Below are 22,854 nucleotides of genomic sequence, written 5' to 3'. Positions count from 1 at the left end.
CGTCTTGCACCCTTCTCCTCTCTGCCTTGCACCCTTCTCCTCTCTGCCTTGCACCCTTCTCCCCTCTACCTCACACCCTTCTCCCCCTCCCTGTTGCACCCTTTTCCCCTCTGCCTTGCACCCTTCTCCTCTCCACCTTGCACCCTTCTTCCCTCTGCCTTGCACCTTTCTCCCCTCCACCTTGCACCTTTCTCCCTTGCACCCTTCTCACCCTCCCCGTTGCACCCTTCTCCCCTTCGTTTTGCTTTCCTCTCTGCCTTGAACCCTTCTCCCCTCCGCCTTGCATCCTTCTCTGCCTTGCACCCTTCTCCCCTCTGCTTTGCACCCATCTCCTCTCTGCCTTGCACCCTTCTCCTCTCTACTTTGCACCCTACTTTCCTCTGCCTTGCACCCTTCTCCCCTGCCTTGCACCCTTCTCCCCCTCCGCCTTACACCCTTCCCCCCCTCCGCCTTGCAGCCTTCTCCCCTCCGCCTGGCACCCTTCTCCCCTCTACCTTGCACCCTTCTCCCCCTCCCCGTTGCACCCTTTCCCCCACTGCCTTGCACCCTTCTCTACCTTGTACCCTGCTCCCCTCTGCCTTGGAACCTTCTCCTCTCTGCCTTGCACCCTTCTTCCCTCCGCCTTGAACCCTTCTCCCCTCTGCCTTGCACCCTTCTCCCTCTGCCTTACCCCCTTCTCCCTCTGCCTTGCACCCTTCCCCCCTCCCCGTTGCACCCTTCTCCCCTCTGTCGTGCTCTCCCCTCTGCCTTGCACCCTTCTCCCCTCTGCCTTGCACCCTTCTCCCCTCAGACTTGCACCCTTCTCTGCCTTGCACCCTTCTTCTCTCTCCTGTGCACCTGTCTCCTCTCTGCCTTGCATCCTTCTCCTCTCTGCTTTGCACCCTACTTCCCTCTGCCTTGCACTCTTCTCCCCTCTGCCTTGCACCCTTCTCCCCTCTGCCTGGCACCCTTTTCTGCCTTGCACCCTTTCCCCCTCCGCCTTGCACCCTTCTCCCCTCCGCCTTGCACCATTCTCCCCTCCGCCTTGCACCATTCTCCCCTCTGCCTTGCACCATTCTCCCCTCCGCCTTGCACCCTTCTCCCCTCCGCCTTGCACCCTGATCCCCTCCGTTTTGCACCCTTCTCCTCTCTGCCTTGCACCATTCTCCCCTCTGCCTTGCACCCTTCTCCCCCTCCCCGTTGCACCCTTCTTCCCTCTGCCTTGCACCCTTCTTCCCTCTGCCTTGCACCCTTCTTCCCTCTGCCTTGCACCCTTCTTCCCTCTGCCTTGCACCCTTCTTCCCTCTGCCTTGCACCCTTCTTCCCTCTGCCTTGCACCCTTCTTCCCTCTGCCTTGCACCCTTCTCCTCTCCGCCTTGCACCCTTCTTCCCTCTGCCTTGCACCATTCTCCCCTCTGCCTTGCACCCTTCTCCCCCTCCCCGTTGCACCCTTCTCTCCTCTGCCTTGCACCCTTCTCCCCCTCCGCCTTGCACCCTTTCTCTACCTTGCACCCTTCTCCCCTCTGCCTTGCAACCTTCTCCCATCCGCTTCGCACCCTTCTCCTCTCTACCTTGCACCATTCTCTCCACTGCCTTGCACCCTTCTCCCCTCTGCCTTGCACCCTTCTCCCCTCTGCCTTGCAACCTTCTCCCTTTCCCCCTTGCACCCTACTCCACCTCCGCCTTGCACCCTTTTCTACCTTGCACCATTCTCCCCCTCCGCCTTGCACCCTTCTCCCCCTCCGCCTTGCACCCTTCTTTACCTTGTACCCTGCTCCCCTCTGCCTTGGACCCTTCTCCTCTCTGCCTTGCACCCTTCTTCCCTCCGCCTTGAACCCTTCTCCCCTCTGCCTTGCACCCTTCTCCCTCTGCCTTACCCCCTTCTCCCTCTGCCTTACCCCCTTCTCCCTCTGCCTTACCCACTTCTCCCTCTGCCTTGCACCCTTCCCCTCTCCCCGTTGCACTCTTCTCCCCTCCGTCGTGCTCTCCCCTCTGCCTTGCACCCTTCTCCCTCTGTCTTGCACCCTTCTTCCCTCTGCCTTGCTTTTCTCTCTGCCTTGCATCCTTCTCCCCTTTGCTTTTCACCCTTCTTTCCTCTGCCTTGCACCCTTCTCCCCTCCCCGTTGCACCCTTCTCCCCTTTGCCTTGCACCCTTCTCTCTGCCTTGCACCCTTCTCCCCTCCGCCTTGCACCATTCTCCCCTCCGCCTTGCTCTCCTCTCTGCCTTGCACCCTTCTCCCCATCAGACTTGCACCCTTCTCTGCCTTGCACCCTTCTTCCCTCTCCTGTGCACCTGTCTGCTCTCTGCCTTGCATCCTTCTCATCTCTGCTTTGCACCCTACTTCCCTCTGCCTTGCACTCTTCTCCCCTCTGCCTTGCACCCTTCTCCCCTCTGCCTTGCACCCTTCTCTGCCTTGCACCCTTCTCCCCTCTGCCTTGCACCCTTCTCTGCCTTGCACTCTTCTCCCCTCTGCCTTGCACCCTTCTCCCCTCTGCCTTGCACCCTTCTCCCCTCCGTCTTGCACCCTTCTCCTCTCCACCTTGCACCCTTCTCCGCCTTGCACCATTCTTTCCTCCGCATTGCACCCTTTTCCCCTCTGCCTTGCACCCTTCTCCCTCTGCCTTGCACCCTTCTCCCCCTCCCTGTTGCACCCTTCTCACCTCTGCTTTGAAGCCTTCTCCCCCTCCGCCTTGCTCTTCTCTCTGCCTTGTACTCTTCTCCCCTCTGCTTTGCACCCTTCACCATCTGCCTTGCTCCCTTCTCCCTTGCACACATCTCCCTCTGCCTTGCACCCATCTCCCTCTGCCTTGCACCCTTCTTCCCTCAGCCTCGCTCTCCCCTCTGCCTTGCACCCTTCTCCCCTCTGCCTTGCACCCTTCTCCCCTCTGCCTTGCACCCTTCTCCCCTCTGCCTTGCACCCTTCCCCCCTCTGCCTTGCACCCTTCCCCCCTCTGCCTTGCACCCTTCTCCCCTCCGCCTTGCACCCTTCCCCCCCTCCGCCTTGCACCCTTCTCCCCTTTGCCATAGACCCTTCTCCCCTCCATCTTGCACCCTTCTCCTCTCTGCCTTGCACCCTTCTCCTCTCTGCCTTGCACCCTTCTCCCCTCTACCTCACACCCTTCTCCCCCTCCCTGTTGCACCCTTTTCCCCTCTGCCTTGCACCCTTCTCCTCTCCACCTTGCACCCTTCTCCCCCTCGGCCTTGCACCCTTCTCCCCCTCCGCCTTGCACCCTTCTCTACCTTGTACCCTGCTCCCCTCTGCCTTGGACACTTCTCTCTGCCTTGCACCCTTCTCCCCCTCCGCCTTACACCCTTCCCCCCCTCCGCCTTGCAGCCTTCTCCCCTCCGCCTGGCACCCTTCTCCCCTCTGCCATAGACCCTTCTCCCCTCCGTCTTGCACCCTTCTACTCTCTGCCTTGCACCCTTCTCCCCTCTGCCTTGCACCCTTCTCCCCTCTACCTTGCACCCTTCTCCCCCTCCCCGTTGCACCCTTTTCCCCACTGCCTTGCACCCTTCTCCTCTCCACCTTGCACCCTTCTTCCCTCTGCCTTGCACCCTTCTCCCCTCCACCTTGCACCTTTCGCCCTTGCACCCTTCTCACCCTCCCCGTTGCACCCTTCTCCCCTCCGTTTTGCTTTCCTCTCTGCCTTGAACCCTTCTCCCCTCCGCCTTGCATCCTTCTCTGACTTGCACCCTTCTCCCCTCTGCTTTGCACCCATCTCCTCTCTGCCTTGCACCCTTCTCCTCTCTACTTTGCACCCTACTTTCCTCTGCCTTGCACCCTTCTCCCCTGCCTTGCACCCTTCTCCCCCTCCGCCTTGCATCCTTCTCCCCCTCCGCCTTGCACCCTTCTCTACCTTGTACCCTGCTCCCCTCTGCCTTGGAACCTTCTCCTCTCTGCCTTGCACCCTTCTTCCCTCCGCCTTGAACCCTTCTCCCCTCTGCCTTGCACCCTTCTCCCTCTGCCTTACCCTCTTCTCCCTCTGCCTTGCACCCTTCCCCCCTCCCCGTTGCACCCTTCTCCCCTCTGTCGTGCTCTCCCCTCTGCCTTGCACTCTTCTCCCCTCTGCCTTGCACCCTTCTCCCCTCAGACTTGCACCCTTCTCTGCCTTGCACCCTTCTTCTCTCTCCTGTGCACCTGTCTGCTCTCTGCCTTGCATCCTTCTCCTCTCTGCTTTGCACCCTACTTCCCTCTGCCTTGCACTCTTCTCCCCTCTGCCTTGCACCCTTCTCCCCTCCACCTTACACCCTTCTCCCCTCCGCCTTGGACCCTTCTCTGCTCCGTCTTGCACCCTTCTCTCTGCTTTGCACTCTTCTCCTCTCTGCCTTGCACCCTTCTCCCCCTCCCTGTTGCACCCTTCTTCCCTCTGCCGTGCAACCTTCTCCTCTTTGCCTTGCACCCTTCTTCCCCCTGCCTTGCACCCTTCTCCCCTCTGCCTTGCACCCTTCTCCCTCTCCCCGTTGCACCCTTCTCCCCTCTGCCTTGCACCCTTCTCCTCTCCGCTTTGCACCCTTCTCCCTTGCACCCTTCTCACTCTCCCTGTTGCACACTTCTCCCCTCAGCCTTGCTCTCCTCTCTGCCTTGCACCCTTTTCCCCCTCCGCCTTGCATCCTTTTCTGCCTTGCACCCTTCTCCCCTCTGCTTTGCACCTGTCCCCTCTCTGCCTTGCACCCTTCTCCTTTCTGCTTTGCACCCTACTTTCCTCTGTCTTGCACCCTTCTCCCCTGCCTTGCACCCTTCTCCCCCTCCACCTTGCACCCTTCTCTACCTTGCACCCTTCTCCCCTCTGCCTTGGACCCTTCTCCTCTCTGCCTTGGACCCTTCTTCCCTCCTCCATGAACCCTTCTCCCCTCTGCCTTACACCCTTCTCCCTCTGCCTTGCACCCTTCCCCCCTGCACCCTTCTCCCCTCTGCCTTGCACCCTTCTCCCTTGCACCCTTCTTCCCTCTGCCTTGCTTTCCTCTCTGCCTTGCACCCTTCTCCCCTTTGCTTTGCACCCTTCTTTCCTCTGCCTTGCACCCTTCTCCCCTCGGCCTTGCACCCTTCTCCCCTCTGCCTTGCACCCTTCTCCCCTCGGCCTTGCACCCTTCTCCCACTCCGCCATGCACCCTTTCTCTCTCCTACTTGCACCCTTCTCCCCTCGGCCTTACACCCTTCTCCCCTCTGCCTTGCACCCTTCTCCCCTCGGCCTTGCACCCTTCTCCCACTCCGCCATGCACCCTTTCTCTCTCCTACTTGCACCCTTCTTCCCTCGGCCTTGCACCCTTCTCCCCTCGGCCTTGCACCCTTCTCCCACTCCGCCATGCACCCTTTCTCTCTCCTACTTGCACCCTTCTTCCCTCGGCCTTGCACCCTTCTCCCCTCTGCCTTGCACCCTTCTCCTCTCTACCTTGCACCCTTCTCCCATCCACCTTGCACCCTTCTCTCTACCTTGCACCCTTCTCCTCTCTGCCTTGCACCCTTCTCCTCTCTGCCTTGCACCCTTCTCCTCTCTGCCTTGTACGCTTCTCCTCTCTGCCTTGCACGCTTCTCCTCTCTACCTTGCACGCTTCTCCTCTCTACCTTGCACGCTTCTCCTCTCTACCATGCACCCTTCTCCCCTCCTCCTTGTACCCTTCTCCTCTCCACCTTGCACCCTTCTCCTCTCTACCTTGCACCCTTCTCCTCTCTACCTTGCATCCTTCTCCTCTCTACCTTGCATCCTTCTCCTCTCTACCTTGCACCCTTCTCCCCTCTGCCTTGCACCCTTATCGGCCGCCCCCTTGCACCCTTCCCACCCAATGGAGGGGGCTGCCACCTGTAACAATGGCACCATTTCAAAAGCATGATGGACTAGGGCCGGCCTTGACTGGGCCCACACCGGACACACTGGCGATCCAGGGGGGGCAAGTGCCCCCCTTTCCCCCTCCTGCGGACCCCCATGCGTTCTGGCCTGCTTTTGGAGCTCAAGAATCATTTCTATTAACAATATGGGTCTGATCTGCTACCAAGATACAATCCCTCATTTTCATTCCCATGAAAATCGGGCGCTCAGTTTGGAGAGGTGTGTGCACGTCTCCTGCCAATTTTCAGGGCCCTATTAGTCATTATGAGGTGCTGGCCTCCTCCTATTGTCTGAATCCCCCGTTTTTTAGCACTAAGGTCCAAGCATGCTATCAAAGTCTAGACCATTGTTTCTTAACCTGTGGTCCTGGGACCCCTGGTGGTCCTGGGACCCCTGGCGGTCCGCAGCTGCTTAAATATTTAAATAATATTAACAAATGAACAAAGTGTACATGAAGAAAGAAGCAAATGTTAAATTTTAAAACGTTCTATAAATGAGAAGGAATTTGAATTGGAGACTAAAAATTAAGTTGGAATGCTCAGATTGAATGTAGGTGCAAGTGCATCAAAAAGAATAGAATATGGACGATGGGTGGCAGCAGTTACATTTAGAAAAGCTCCAACCTTTCAATTACAATTAAAATGTGGAGGTTGTTTTTTAGATTTTTTTGTAAATTAAATTAAGTATTTCATCATTCGTGTATTTCTTTGATGAATGCTTGTGCCTTTATTTTTGTGCTTTGTTTTGAGGTTCAAATCATCCAAAATGCAGACGCCGTGGCCACAACTTCAAAAAATGACTCACAGGGGGTCCCCAGACTCAAGTAATGATTAAATGGAGGCCCGGAGCAGTAAAAAGGTTAAGCACCACTGGTCTAGACTATTAGTACTTAAGACTTTGTAAATGTTTCATTCTTGTCTTTCCTAGGCATTCAGTGTAATTAATGTCAGTATGGTTCTGGTGCTGCCCTTCTGAGCATGCCTAGAAACGGCAATTTAAAGTACAGTGTGGTTTCGGCCTGCCCACAGTGTCTAGGGCCCTCTTTTGATGCAAGTGGGCGTCTCCTGCGCTGTAGGTCTCTTTGGACCTCGTTGTTAATAACTGTGAGATTCTGACCTGCTTCCATTCTATGGCACATTTATTTCCAACATTAATGTTGTTCTGCCTTGTTGTCAATGTGTGGGGACATTAATAACCTGGTAAATGAATGAATGAATTGATGGATTATTTATAGAGCACATGCAGACACCCTAAAGCATCTAGCTTGGGGAGCTCGGTCTCAAATACAGTGGGGCTTAGGGCTCTTTACAATGTCTCGAGCCCGTCAGAGGGACTCCTGAGCTGGGACCTCACACAGAGCTAAGGCTCATGGACGTCAATGCACTGAAATGCCAAGGGCAGCAGAAGTGACACCACACGCCCTTTGACCTCCACTTCACTAGCACACACATACACATTCTTTCACACAAACGCATTCTCACCCGCAAGCATGCATACAACATACATTTTATTAAAGCATTTTTTACTTCCCTCAGCTGCCATGGAAGGGCATATTCCAGCTTATTCTACTCCATTTTGATCACACTATTAGTGAAAAATATATTTTATTTATTTATTTATGCAATTTATATAGCACACAAATACCCGGAGGTGTCTCGGCGCTGAGAAAGGCTGAAGAGGTGCTAGTGATGTTTACTGATTAAAAAGCCAGGTTTTTGTTTGTTTTCGAAAGATCATCATGGTTGGACTTTTTTTGATGCGAAGGGGGAGAGATTTCCACAATCTTGAAGCTGACGCAATAAATCGTCTGTCTCCCCAAGTTACTTTTTTTGTACGCGGAGTGCGTAGCATTAGGGTCGAAGATGAACGTAACGTTCTTTTAGGAGTGTATATACACAAAGATTTTTTTTAGAAACTCCGGTCCAATATTGTTCATGCCTTTATAGGCAATGCACAATGCTTTGAATTTGGTGCGGCTTCTGACTGGGAGCCAGTGGAGTTGACGAATTATAGGGGATATCGCAGAGAACTTTGGGGTATGGGTCAGAATTCTTGCTGCCGCATTCTGTACTAGCTGCATTTTATTAAGGACTTTCTCTTGTGCATTTAGTAGCAGTCCATTGCAATAGTCCACCTTGGATAATACCAAGGTGCACATCAAAGTCTTAACAGCACTAGGAGGAAGAAAAGGTAAAAGTTTTTTAACCATTCTAAGGGTAAAGAAAGAGGATGATACAACAGCATTTGCATGACTTGCGAAAGACAGCTTATCATCAAATTTATTCACTATTAATGTAATAAAATTTTTACAGAAAATAAAGAATGGCGCCCCAGCTGCCCCTGTGTTCCTGGCACTGAGTTTGCCACCTCTGAGGCCAGGGGTCATAAAGGTAGTGCTAGGGGTACCAAAGGGCAAGCCAAGGGTCGCAGCTGCTACCCCTAAATGGCGTCCATGCTAAGGCTCTCGTACAACTTAAGTGCTGTAGACGTGCGTTTTTCTGTTTGTAAATGAATTAAATCAAGGTTGTAGTGATATATGTGTATTTTTCATATACATTGTGCCAAATACTCCGCTTTAATATCACCATCACTTCATTGTGACAGTGTGCGTCCTATGGCAAAAAGGGCAATTCAGGGTGAAGTTGGGGGATGCAGTGAGAGATGGTCTGCAAAGCTGGTGGAGAAAGACGATGGTGAGATGACAGGAGGTTCCATAAAAACCGCAAACAGCACTAATCAAGAGTAATACACACGTGGAATTTCTAAAATGAAATATCTGAAAACAAAAAATATCCATCGAAAGGTGAATGCAAAGGTCTGCTCATCAATGTCGTGCTGACGGTGCGCACATAATAATAATGTACACGCGACTTTAATTAACGTGAGTGAACTAAACAATTTAGCATACCTTTATATCTTCATTTCCTGTGATCAGCTCTCCAGTTCCAAGGATCGATTGAAGTATTGGAATTTCTTTGTAGATGTTCGGAAAGCAAACTAGTGATCCAAGAATTATCTGAGCTTCAACACGTGGGCCCTGAGAAATAAATTAAGAGCAGGGTTGCGGTCACCGTATTGTTTTACAAATAAAAATGTCTACCTAATGAATGGTGCAACAAAAATTGCATATAGGTACATGCATACATTTTTCGATCGAGCCAGGGCAGCGCATGCGATGCTGCGAGGCATGCAGTACTGGAGTATGGCTTTGAAGCCCCGCCCACTCTCTGCCAATATTTTTTATTGTTTTGTGTCATTTTCTTTCTTAAACGCTGGCTTCCGAGTCGTTATAAGGCTGGTTAGTCACTCCTTGGTATCGCCTTGTCTGCGTTTTTTACCTCCCTTAGTGACAGGACCTTTTACTTGTCTTGTTATACAATGGTCTGCTTTATTTTACCTGTGAGCACTATTTTGTTTAATGATTTGGCCCTATTCCACACGTTGCAGCACGCTGCCTGCTTTTATTTTATTTACTAATGGCGGTACGCTTTACCTATAGTGGCACGTTTATTTATTTATTTTAGCAACGCGGTCCGCTTTACGTATAGCGGCTGTGCTCACTTATTACTTTTTTGTTTGTTTACCAGCACACTTGCGGTGCTTTCGCATTCATGAAGGCCACACCACTTTCTTTAGACAAGCCACGTCTAAAGAAAGGTGACCGGCTGCTATTAAAGTTAAAGCGTGGCATGGGTGCCTTTACAAAATAAAAAACGTCTTTTTGACAAAAAAAAACATCTATTTGTCAAGTAGACAAAGCGTCCCATGCCGCAGTTTCACTTTAATGTCGCCCACGCCCCTTTCATTAGATGCAGCGAGTCTAAAGAAAGGGGTGTGGCCTCCATGAATGTGAAAGCCCTGCATGGTCGCTAGTAAACGAACAAAAAAATTGCAATGCAATAGGTCTCGCATTTCCAATAGCTCAAACTCTCGTAAATGCGAGACTTATTGCATTGTAAAAGCTTGTTTATCGGTATCTGAGAGTTTAATCCGGTACTATGCTGGGTGAAATTATGGAACCAAAAGTTAAGCACAACAACAGGTATTTGCGTCATCAAAGACCTGCACTACTGGGCTACGAAAAGGAAAGCCCATTCTTATCTTAGTTAAGGAGGTTCCTTTTATCCCTAAACATGGCCATCACTCAGACAGGTGCATTGGGAAAAAAAGATACCCTTAACATGTTCTCACTCACTCAAAACAAGCTTCCGCATTTCGACGAATGACTGAACAGAACTGGACCCTGACATTAATAACAAGCATTTGCAATGCAATCGGTCTCGCCTATGGGACCTTATATGTATTTAGCTAGGCAGCACATTAGCCTGGGTGCTGAAACATCTACTTTTCTTTAACATGGAGAGATAGTAGCACCAAACTGCGTGACACACCAGGTATGGCAACACATGGAGTGTAATATAATTTTCAGCAGGGAATGGTATAGTCCAAAGCTCTGTTTTTAATATAAAATCAGGGCTTCGTTGGTCATATCACTGAAAATACAAGATTTAAAAAAAATATTATTGTCTACAAGCGCTCAAAATGGAAGACAATTTCTATGGACTGGAATCTAGAGAATGCTAAAGTGATTCTGGTATTTTACTGACCTCTACTGGTCGTTTTCTATCAAGAAAGTTAAATAGAGGCAGTTGTCAGAAATTTTTTTTAAAAAAAAGTCCCACAGCAGAAAGCAATTCTGATATTTTACTGACCTCTGCTGGTCGTTTTCTATCAAGACAGTTAAATAGAGGCAGCTGAACAGAAAAAAAGACCCTAAGCTGAAGCAGACAAGTCCTAGGGATGATCTCCAAAGCTCACAAAGGACATACACATATATCAGTTAAATAGAGGTAGTTGAACAGAAAAAAAGTCCCTAAGTGGAAGCAGACAAGTCCTAGGATTGATCTCCAGAGCCCACAAAGTACACACACAAATGTGTTTATACTGAAGTATATACAAAAGTCTTGAATGCTCGACCTAAAAAGGAAACTTAAAGGACTCATTAGCAAACTCATACTGAAATAGCTTTATTAAGCAGCCGGAAAGTTGGAAGCGGACAATCAAGATGGTTTCATGTCTATTAAGGTCCTCTGTTTTGGAAAGGACATTGTCATGTGCTATTTTTCTGCACCCTGGTGTTAGAAAGTAAAAGCCCGAATTGTTATTACTGGACTTCTAAATTAGTTAGGTTGTATTTTTTTTACCACTTGATCAATATGATAAAAATAGCTATATTGTATTTGATATCAATTGATCAAATTGATGTATGTAGCCAATTCCATGAAACGTTAATTAAGGATATAACAAATTAATCTGAGCTTGATTCTAGTACCAGGGTTGGACAATCAGGCAGCGTCCGATGGGCTGGTCTGTAACATGAGTGTATGGGCCGTTTTCTGGCAGTTTGTGGGCCTGTTTTATGGCCAGATGAGCTGGTCCGTACAGTTGATATCCTTCATATTACCACATAAATTGCATGAAGCAAACAAATGCAGGCAGTCTCCCTTACCTTGCAAATACCCATACAGCGTTTATGATGATCAACAAACAGTATAGCAGCGGACCATACGGTGCCGCACCTAAAATCCAGTTCCCGAATCAGTCTTTAAAGGTTTGTGCTGCCTACCCCAACGTCAGCTGCTGTTTGACGTTGCTGTGCTTTCCAGATCAAAAGGATACTTTACTCAATTTTTTCGGGGGAGCACCAAAAAGAAGTCCAGAGAAAGTATTATTCGTGTATATAGAAAAGATCTTTATTGAATTGTCCGTTCTTTTAAAATACAAATCACCAGGCACTTTACAAAAAGGATCAGCCAGCGCGTTTCACTCCCATCCAGGGGGGTTCTTCAGGGCAGATAGATACTTCACCGGAACCATATGGCAGAGTCCTTCAAAATCCTTATTCTAACTTGATATCCCCTTGTCCTGTCCATAGAGTGATTCTGATACGAGGGGCAGTGTAGTCTCCCCCACTTGCATCTGACGTTTCCAAAGTTGAAAGACTTTTTTCAAAGTATGCGAAGTCGAGTCAATTTCTCTTCCTGACCATATATAAAGGTTCTGTCGTCGTGAGCCTGTACGTGTTACTGCGGTCGTTTCAGCGTAGCGGCGTGGATGGTCACGCCGCTACGCTGAAACGACTTCGCATACTTCGAAAAAATTCCTTCAACTTTGGAAACGTCAGATGCAAGTGGGGGAGACTACACTGCCCCTCGTATCAGAATCACTCTATGGACAGGACAAGGGGATATCAACTTAGAATAAGGATTTTGAAGGACCCTGCCATATGGTTCCGGTGAAGATTTTGAAGGACCCTGCCATATGGTTCCGGTGAAGTATCTATCTGCCCTGAAGAAACTCCCTGGATGGGAGTGAAACGCGTTGGCTGATCCTTTTTGTAAAGTGCCTGGTGATTTGTATTTTAAAAGAACGAACAATTAAATAAAGAACTTTTCTATATACACGAATAATACTTTCTCTGGACTTCTTTTTGGTGCGCCCCCGAAAAAATTGAGTAAAGTACCCATACAGCGTTTCTTTGTGTATTAAAAGCTGATCTGATTTGTGAACGAGGACCAGTTTTAGTGATTTGGCTCGCTAATGAAATCACTTTTACTTTGGTGCCCAGGCCCATTTTTTGACACTGTGCGACCCTCTCGAGTACAATTTATAGCTGTAGATAAGAATCACTAGATGGAAGTGGCGAGAACACCAAATAAAATGATAGATTTTCCACGAGACAAAACAACATCCATTTCTTAGGCCTCAATACACGTCATTTTATTTACGAGAACAATCATGGAAGAAGCTGTGCCATGAGACAATGTATTAGTACCTTCTCTCAAAGTTTAATTACGAAAGTCATTTTTATGTCGTTTAATGATGCAACAGTTTTCGAAACTAGAATAGAATATAACTGAATAGAATATATGCATAAGTAAATACATACTTTAGAAGGGATCAGCAATTATTTCTATGCCAAGAATGGAATGATCACAGGATAAAACGTGTCTATTATTTTTCTGGTGGCCTGTAATTATTAGAACAATACTACAATTAGTGTTAGGGTTGTTGGTTTCTTCCGGTAAGAGGACTTATTGATAACTGGTGATTAAATGAGACAATATCAGGATCAAATGTCTATTGGGACAGCCTCAGGTACCTGAACAAGACATACAACATGTTGGTAAATGACTTGCGTACCCAAATGAATACGGAGAGAAGAGATGGGTGTGGAATTTTAAACTTTGTTTTTATATTGAATGTATATCTTTTATGGTTTTATAACCGAAATAAAGATTATTGAATTGAATACGGAGTTAATTCGGAGAGGGAGGGAGGCTGTATTAATGTTACATTCTCTGAAGGAGAGATCAAGGTCGTCCTTCTTTCTAGGGGTTACTGATCAAAGAATTCGCACAAGTGACACAAGCATAGGCACTGTTCACCCTCCCACCATGACAAAAAAGGGAGGAGGCCTAGGTGGGGCCAGGTGAGCTCTGAGTCTACTTCAGGGACCATTCTTGTACTGGTGAATATATCAGCTTCATGCTGAAGTTTCCCCGCTCAGGGGCCATTGCTTTTCACAAGGAAGCCACCTAAAATGGCTGAGACGAGAAAATAGCTGACATAGCCTAATGAAAAGCTTCATTCAAACTAGGAGTTTGAATGAAGCTTTTCATTAGGCTATGTCATCCATTTTCTCGTCTCAGCCATTTTAGGTGGCTTCCTTGTGAAAAGCAATGGCCCCTCCCGATATTGAGCGAAATTCATAAAAAAACAAAAAACAACGCTCCCTGGTTCACCCCTGACTTAGCTACCGCTCACCTACTTTGCAGGAAAGCTGAGCGAAAATGGCGCTGAACCTACGACAATGACGACCGTCTCGCCTATATCCAACAGAGGAAAAACTACCTCTCTAACATTAAATCAGCCAAGAGAATCTTCTACGTAAAAGCCATCAAAGAAGCCAGTCAAAAACAAAAAACCTTGTTCTCTATAGTAAAAACTTTCACTCAGCCCAAAGCTCTCCAACCCGAAATCCCCCCATCCCAAGATCTAAGCGACAAGATCTCAGATTACTTCGACGAAAAAATCACCTCCATCCAAAGGAATTTCCCCCCTCCTCAAACCCCCCCCCCCCAAGGGCCTCCTAATCCCGACCAACTTAGCTCGCCAGTTGGCAGTCTCAAAAATGTCACCCCTGTCACTCTGGCCCAAACCAGAGATGCTATTCTATCCTGCAAATCCGGTTCCCCTTCCGACCCCTGCCCCCCCCAAGATTCTCCATCAAATCATAGATGTGGTGAACCCTACCATCAATGACATAGTCAATTCGTCACTCAGTTCCGGATCTGTCCCTCGCATATGGAAAAAGGGTGTTGTCAAACCACTCATGAAGAAGGCTAACAAATCCCCAGTGGACTTGACCAATCTTCGCCCAATCACCCTTCTCCCTGCTTTGGGAAAAATAACCGAACAGTTAGTTTATAAAGAACTCAAAATCTACCTGGAAACCCACAACATACTTCATCCTCAACAATCCGGTTTCCGGCCTAAACACTCAACTGAAACTGCTCTGATCGAACTGACTGACACAATCAAAACGCTGCAAGATCAGAGGAAGAAAGCCATTCTGATACTTCTCGACCTCACGGCAGCGTTCGACACCATATCCCACTCTATCCTGATCAACAGACTGATGGACATTGAGATCTCAGACACAGCCCTATCATGGATAAGATCATTCCTTTGCGACAGGTCCCAAACTGTCGCCCTCTGCCCTTTTCAATCTAAGGAGAAAACGGTCTCCTCTGGAGTACCCCAAGGGTCCATCCTGAGTCCCCTCCTTTTTAATATTTACCTCATCCCACTCCTTGCCCTGATTGAATCATTCGGCATACCTGTCACCTCGTATGCCGATGATACTCAGTTGATCGAACCCCTAGAGGACAACTCAAAAAAAGCTGAGCTTAATCTTAAAAACTGCTTAACTGCAGTCTTCCAATGGATGGACACTAACCACCTCCGCTGTAACTCTAGCAAAACAGAGATCCTCCCCATCGGAAAGAACACCTCCTTCTGCCCAGCCCTATGGTGGCCGGATAACTCTGTTGCCCCTCCCCAGACCGTCACTACTGCTAGAAACCTCGGTGTACTTTTTGACTCTGATCTATCATTCGACCAGCATGCCAGGACTGTTGCCGGCAGATGCTTCGGCTTAATTAAATCTCTTAGAAAGTTCTTCGACTTTCTCCCTCTTGAAGCCAGAAAAACTGTAACAGTGGCCCTCATAATCTCGCGCGTTGACTATTGTAACGGCCTCCTTGCTGGGACTAAAAAGTCTACTCTGTCCAAGCTCCAAAGCGTCCTTCACACGGCTGCCCGCCTGGTCCTAAAATTACCCCGCAAATCCTCTACCTCTGCAGCCCTAAATACCCTGCATTGGCTACCCCTCCATAAGAGAATACTCTTTAAAATACTTACCGTTGCCTTTCGGGCTTTTAACAAAACTGGCCCTAAATACTTAACCAGACGCTTCCCACACTATAACCCGAGTCGTTCCCTTCGTTCTGCCCAAGACAATCTCATGTCCTCCGCCAGGCACAACTTGAAGTCAAAAGGTGGGAAAACTTTAAGCGCCCTGGCCATCAAAGCCTGGAACAGCATGCCTAAACACCTGAGACAACAGACCCTAGAGAAGCCTTTCAGAAAACTTCTCAAAACGTGGATTTTTAACCTTCCCGACGACTGGACCAGAGCCGCCATCTAGCCCCCCTCGCGCCACCTTTTCGACCGGGCATTCAGGATTTTCAGCGCCATGATGCTCCCTCCGGAGCGAACGCTGCGCTTTAGAAATACCCCCTAAAATATCAAATATCAAATTGAGCACATATCCACCAGAACAGCAGGTTTTACCGCCGCTTTGGACCATGCACCTCTGTGCTGTGGGTTCACAGGAGGCTTGTATCTCCTTCCTCCGAGGCCTATGGTTGGGCTCATCTAGAATCCTGTGTAAAATCCAAAGGACATACCCTGATACAGCAATAACATTACTAAACTTAACTGAATGTAATCTTTCAACACAAAAAGTGATGAATAACAGCATCTGGCTACAACAACACAGTTTGTTTCAATGTATTTACGTGCACCTTGCTACCACAAACCTTTTGATGGCCATAACACCAGGTCATGTACATCTCTGATTGTATGCATCAATGTCACGCTCCTCTAGATCTGTATAAAAGATCAAAATGTTTTTAACACTGAAACAACATGTTTATATAATGATTGCATCACTACGAGAGAGCCTGAGTGGCCAAGCTTCTACTGACCACCTCAGAAGAGTGTGGCCATTTCAGGCTGTAAGGTGACCCACCGGCTCCAAGTATGTTTTCGAAAGAAGAACTGCTTATGGAAGACTCTTCAGGAAGAGAAGGCAGAGCTGTTTTAGACCAATGTACATTTTTACTCCAAGTTCTTCCAGAACTAGGTGGAAGAAATTCACCCGTGAAACGCAGACAACCTTCGTATTAGCCCCTGGTGCAAAGGACCAGGTTCACCAAGGGAGTCACTGTATTACTGGAGCAAATGCACATGGTGCAGCCGGTGACGCAATGTCTGGCGAGAGCTGCACCAGAGGAGCTAGCGGATCCAGAACCACCACGACCAGTGAAATCACAGCATGCAGCAGGGCCGTTTTGAAAAGGTTGGTCAAACAGTCTTGTGTGACATTGGGCGGTACACAACTGGTGAAAGAACCCGGAGCTGAACCTCCGACTAGGGTGGCTGGGACTGACAGAGTCACAAAATGACTTTACTGCATCACTTAAGTATTTACACCTGAGCGAGGTTAAAACTTGCCATGTTTTTTTTAACACACCATCTAAATAGGAAGCCATGTGGTACGTCCTTTTGATCAGACCCATATCCCACAACATGATACTGCTTTTTATAGCGCTAGTGCATCTTAGGCTGTTTCAGAGCGCTTGGAAGGTGAAGCTCAAAGAGTTTGACTAATGATGTGATTGTCTGTGATATCACAAGGCCAGAGGTCTTATGATGTCATTTCCAATGTTTTTATTGATCTGCTAATTTTAGGTGTTAAAGCTTAAAAATCCTCTCTCTCTATGGGCACTGTACGCTGGCAAGTTTTCTGTATCTCCATTACAAACTTTTTCAGAGTAGCTAGGAATTCTCTCTTTTTATTAGGAGTTTTATATGGGCAGAAAAGAACTGTTCCAGTGTAAACTGTGTGCTTACATAGTACTCTAGAAGCTCCATAAAGCTCTGAACTCTTACATATAGGATTTGGGAGGACTGTATCTCTGCAGTTAAGGCATTCTCTCCATGTGGCTTTAACTCCTTGTAGTTCTGCATACTTCCAATAAAGGATAGAGCCAACAGAAACAAAGCAGTGGGAAACATCAAATAAGTACTTATGTGAATCTCTATCAAGTAGTGTCTGGGGAATGTGGAATACGCAATCTGAAATGTTGAGAATGGCCCTGCGGACCTGAATTCGGCTAGTTTGCCATTTTGGAAGGTAATCCTACATCCAGTAATTACTGATACTGCCTGGTGCAGCATTTGCTGGTTCTGGTATCACCGCCCCATTCGAAGCTCCTCACATCGGAATGGGGAATAACAAAATATTACTCTTGTGTTACCCCAGTTCCAAGTTGCATCCCCAAAATGTGATGTACTGGCCATGCACAAATAATGCAAAATTTTACATGGTGGAGTTTGTAAGAGGGTTAAGTGTGGCAGAACAGCACATTTTGTGAAACCAATTTTAGTGCCTTCTCCAGTGTGGGTCTAAACCGGGATTACTGTAGGAGTCAGAATGAGGTTCTAAATGGTGGGCAGGGAAGTTACAACATCTATAGACTAGAGCTTATAAAATGGGTGGCGAGTGTCTTGAGGGGCACCAAACTGAAACATGTATTACTTTATATCGGGTAAGGATGGAACAAGGAAGATGCATACGAAGCAAGAATAGAAAGTTTCAGCTGATCTGTAGGTATAATAAGGAATGAAGACTTGAAAGCAATAGCAAAGTTCAATAAATTACTAAATACATCCGCAATTGGACAATGTTAAATTATTCATAGGCAAACCAGTGACCTTTTTTTATTGTTCGCAAACTGCAACCATCCTTGATTTTCAATGCTCAGGAGTATAAATGACATCACCTATGCCATGATTCTAATTTGTGAACCTCGGAACGCATAGATCTGAAGCGGGCCACGCTAACTGTACAACGTTAGGAATAGTTACAAGAAAGTCCGGTTAAGCATGAACTCCTGCTTTAAAATACAGAAAAAGGAACTTAATTTTCGTAGTGTCCAATTCAAACAGCCCGATGTAAAATGGAAGAGGTGTTTGTCACTGTCATTAATACTGTTTTGTATTTGAATTTTCGATTTTTTGATCTAAAAATGAATCCATGAGATCCCAACTTTGCTTTAAGGGAGTAATGGGGCCGCGAGATGGGCGCGGATGCGATTTCTCACACTTTGGCCTTTTGATGAAACACCTTTGCAATAGCAGTATGTCACCTTATCCTACAATTTCACACATCAGCTGCCATGGTATCTGCCCCCAGAGCCCGGGTTCGCGTTGCACTAATGAGTCAACACCTGCTGGAGTGGAGAAATCTGAACCTTGTTAGCGAGGCAGGCCTCTCTCGGGAGGCCGGCCGGCCGCGCGTGGAGCATTGTCATACTCACCTCCAACATGTCTGTACTCAGCACCCGCGCCGCGGCCGAGATGAAGTCCCCCAGGAGCATGGTGAAGCCAGGTAGGCCCAGGAAGAAGAAGCGGGACGTGCAGTGCCTCACCACCGTGCTGACGATATCCTGCACACAGAAAGAAGACAATCATCCCACACCGCTCACTCAGGAAAGATTGCATGTCTCGGTTGTGATGCAACAGCTAACGTGCAATGTCTAAGCAATTGGCATTAACTAGACTACTATGTTTGCATACAGCGCCTACATGATGCCATGAAGGCCTCTAATGACTTTACAGAAACAGACTTTTAGTTTTCTTATTACAGTCTAGTTATGACCTCACTGCGGAAAATGTAATAAAAGTGTAAACAGAGGCAGAGCTACTCTTCCCTAACAAGTTATCATACTTGGGTTGTGAGGGCACAACCTCTGCTATCTGAGCCAACAGACAGTGTGACAGGCAAACAGACCATTGCACAGAATTACAAATGCTGTTTTAACGACATAATGGATACATAACTTTTCACCTTTTTCTTTTGAACACTATTCTCCCAAAAATTAATTCCTCTGCTGATAAACATAAGTTAACTGGATTATTTGTGTTGTGGTCGCTCTCGAGACACCAGAGACAGACGAGGTGGGGGTCGGTAACCGACATCCCCAGCGATCCTGACCTGGGATCTGGTGCTGTCCGACGTCCCTCAAGAAGATGCCTGCAGCCACAACATGAAGGGTACACCCGACAGCGACCAGAGTTGGTAAGGCAACCCAAGGGCAAAAGACACCCCTGCACCTGACACCCCATGGCGATGGGTGGCTTAACAGACAGTGTCCTGGCATCCCCAAGAACCCAACGTACGTCTCCAGCCTGTGGTCGCCTTCAGGAAGTCTCCCTGCCCGAGCCTGCAGCAACTTTGTCCAACCGAAGGTCCCTATTGGAATACACAGGGCACCTGACGTCCCCTTGGCACCTTGCACCTGCCCTCCCTATGCCGTTGATGGTGCAGCTCCTGTGCTGATCATTGGACCCTGCAGTGCTGACCTTAACCCCAGGAGTTTTGCTCCCACACCCAAGTGGCCTTCTCACAATCAGCCCCTAACCGAAGGTCCCCTTAGCCCCATTGGCTAACATTAAGCCCCTGCACTGTGCACCCGGAAGTCCCAGTGCTGTTGGAGGTGCAACTCACGTGCCAACCTCGACCTTGCAGAACCGTGGTCCTATCCCCCAAAACTCCTACTTGTAAGATGTTTACTTACCTGTGAAACCAATAACAATGTTTATCCTATAGGAACCCATGTTGTAAGATTTTGGGCCTAAAATGTTCTAGGTGTGGAACTGTTCTTTTGTATGGGAGAAACTAACTTTAACTCAAGCCAGGAAAAGTCCTAATTACCTTGTACTGTGTGATCTATGAGTGGTATCTAGGCATACCATCCCCAGTACTCAAAGTCATCTAAAAGTAACTGAAAGGTACTCTAAAAGTAATTATTGTGTTATGCAAACTGCTTTGTGAATTAATACCAACCTGTAACTACTGCAAAAATCAATCATAACTGCATTTCATGGTGAAACCCTGCGTTGAGAGTATATTTTACATACCTGAGCCAAGTCCTGCTTGAATCTAAAATAAAACTTAAGTATACCTTTTTTTTATACTTACCCAATTTGTCTGGATTCAGTATCTGACTCTGTGCCTTCAGTCTTGATTGAGTGAATACAAGAAATGCTTAGGGTCTTAGATCTAGGTAAGTAGTATAGTTTATTGTAGTTCCTGATCTATTACCACTTTATGAAAGTGTTAGTAGGTAGAAAAATATCTCTTCTTTATATTTTTACAGCAGTTTAGGGAAAACTGCGCATTTATAAAAAAAAATAATAAGTAACGCGTTAGTTTTTAGGTATTTATGCGGTACTCCGTAGACTTTTTAGTGAAGATTTGAATATGTTAAAAATTGAAAAGTCACTGTAATATTCTATATTTGTGAAATAAAGGGTACTTCCATGTATTTTAATTTTTTAACTACAACAAATGATGGACAGAATGCTGAATGATTCAAACATTCTCCCCCAGTCAAGAGATCTGGGTTAAATCCATTGTTCTTTTGCTCACGACGCCACTCCTGTTTGGACCCAGCCATATGCAAATCAGTCTTGACCCTGTGCCTCATGGGAACAGTCAAGAACGAACTGGCAGGCCAGGGTCTCCCTAGACTGGAAACAAGCATCCTGGGATTAGTTTCAGGGTATGTCACCCTTCATCAGCCAGGCTAGCTTGAATCCAGTGGCACAGTGAGCAAGGGACCCACGTCTGGGCAAACTCATCCTACTTAGGGCGAAAAGTGTAACTACAACAAATGATGGACGGAAGGCTGAATGATTCAAATATTCTCCCCCAGTCAAGAGATCTGGGTTAAATCCATCGTGTTTTTGCCCACTACGCCGCCCCAGTTTGGACCCCGCCATATGCAAATAAGTCTTGACCATGTGTGTGTGTGTGTGTGTGTGTATAAATATATATATATATATATATATATATATATATATATATATATTATATATATATATATACATACGTTTATATATATCCAGAAGAAAGGAAACCAGCACTCACGAGAATCTCAATAAATTTGTTTCAAGTGGCAAAGCAAAAGCATTTCTGCTTTCGCCTTTCTCAATGCTTGTCCAAATAACAAGTAACCTGATTGCACTGTTCTGAAAAGATGTTTCATACTTCCCCCTATTGGAAGGCTGCCGCGGACTATCGAGAGAGGACTCGGACGTCACAATGGAAATTACCATGCTGTCTGGCAGCAATAATTATGTGTTAATTCAATATTCATGCACAATTGCTATATCGGTGTTTAACATTATAGATGTTCATATCCAAATCTCACTTTTAAGAACTGTGCAATCAGGTTACACAACACAATATTTTGGCTGAATAAGATTTGAAATTCAATACTGTAGTAGAACACCAACTACCGCAAAGGAAATACTAAATGCCTATACATTTCCACAACTCAGAATAAACTATAAGTCATGGAGCACATTATTCACATCCAAATAAAATATTTCCTTTTTCGACAAAGCTGGTTAAAAGTGATTTATTTTTAATAACAATATAAATACTACCTACTTATTTTGCGTGCAGTTCAGTTACACGTAAGATGGCTGTTATCAAATGTTTAACTCGCATTGTAACATTCTAGTTGACTGCAATTTAAGTGCTTGATTAGGTGGCAATTTATTCCGGTATCCTTCACAAATAATAATAACACAATGCATAACACAACTAAAAGTTTTCATATTTAAAAACATTAAATAGTATAATGGGCACATTAACAAAAGTTTTTTAATGTCCTTTTTTTATTGCGAGCATATGGCTGTCAAGTTTATATGGCAGCATGTTTTTTTTTCTCTCTATTTTAGTGGGATATGTGTGCAATAAAAATAAAAAAGTAACCATCTGACCAGCTCACCAAGGCATGACCTACAGACTGTACACCAATGCGTGTTTTAGTGCGTGTTGCTTCTCTCATGCGCTACATATACATATATATATATTTTTAATGTATTGGTGGCTCTTCCAAGCTACACCTCTTCATGCCTCATTACCAGCGGCGTAGCAAGGGGGGTGGGGGGAGGGGTCATTAAAGCCCCCCCCCCCCACCCCCCCACCCCCCAGAGATATTTATTTTGTAAATCGTGGGACACGTGCTTTCAGTCGGTATGGTGAAGAGTCTGCCAGTTTTCACCTGGGATTTTTGCATGCCCACACTGACAAAAACACATAGACTTGCTCAAGTCTCTGTTCTGAAGGCCGTAAAACATGTTGAGCTCTCCCTTTCCACTGTCCCTTAAGCCCTCCTCATGTTTGATTCTCATATATTGTGTTTAACAAGATACCCCAGCGTGATTGTTGGGAAATCATCTGAAGACACCCCCACCCCTCCCCCTAATCTTGTTGGTCAAGCTACGCCCCTGTCCATTACGCCTTGCATTTTCTAATTTTAAAACTATTAGAAGGCATTGCATCTTCTAATTTTAAAACTATTAGAAGGCAAAGATTTGAAGTCGGTGGCGAGATGTCTGTCTGGTGGCAAGGTACCGGAGCTTTCAAATGGGCACCAATGTTTGCAACAGCTGGGTTTAGGGAAAAGAGGAGGTTCTAGCCAAGCACATTCAGCCTTCGGGTTTTATTGCGCCTCTACCTGGTCCGCGACTTCATCACAAGAAAGGAACATATTAATCATTAACAAACGAAGCAGGTGTTTGCAGTGTGCTTCACGGTACAGCTGAGAGCTACCGAACTGG

General features: G+C 47.1%; 1 protein-coding gene across 5 annotated transcripts in view; it reads right to left on the bottom strand.

The window, feature by feature from the left end:
* The window catches only part of RALGAPA2 (Ral GTPase activating protein catalytic subunit alpha 2), a 1,781,019-nt gene that overhangs the window by 840,082 nt on the left and 918,083 nt on the right, over positions 1 to 22,854 (bottom strand). For all 5 annotated transcript variants that reach the window (XM_086927515.1, XM_086927511.1, XM_086927512.1 and 2 more), the window contains 2 exons: positions 18,537 to 18,665; positions 8,714 to 8,842 (listed from right to left, as the gene is read on the bottom strand). In XM_086927515.1, coding sequence (XP_086783641.1) covers positions 8,714 to 8,842; positions 18,537 to 18,665 — 258 coding nt within the window. The remainder of the gene's footprint in view (positions 1 to 8,713; positions 8,843 to 18,536; positions 18,666 to 22,854) is intronic.

The sequence above is a fragment of the Lissotriton vulgaris genome, chromosome 6 (assembly GCF_964263255.1).
Source record: "Lissotriton vulgaris chromosome 6, aLisVul1.2, whole genome shotgun sequence".
Lineage (NCBI taxonomy): Eukaryota > Metazoa > Chordata > Amphibia > Caudata > Salamandridae > Lissotriton > Lissotriton vulgaris.
The sequence above is the reverse complement of the archived record's forward strand: the minus strand, read 5'-3'. Positions and strand labels throughout refer to the sequence as shown.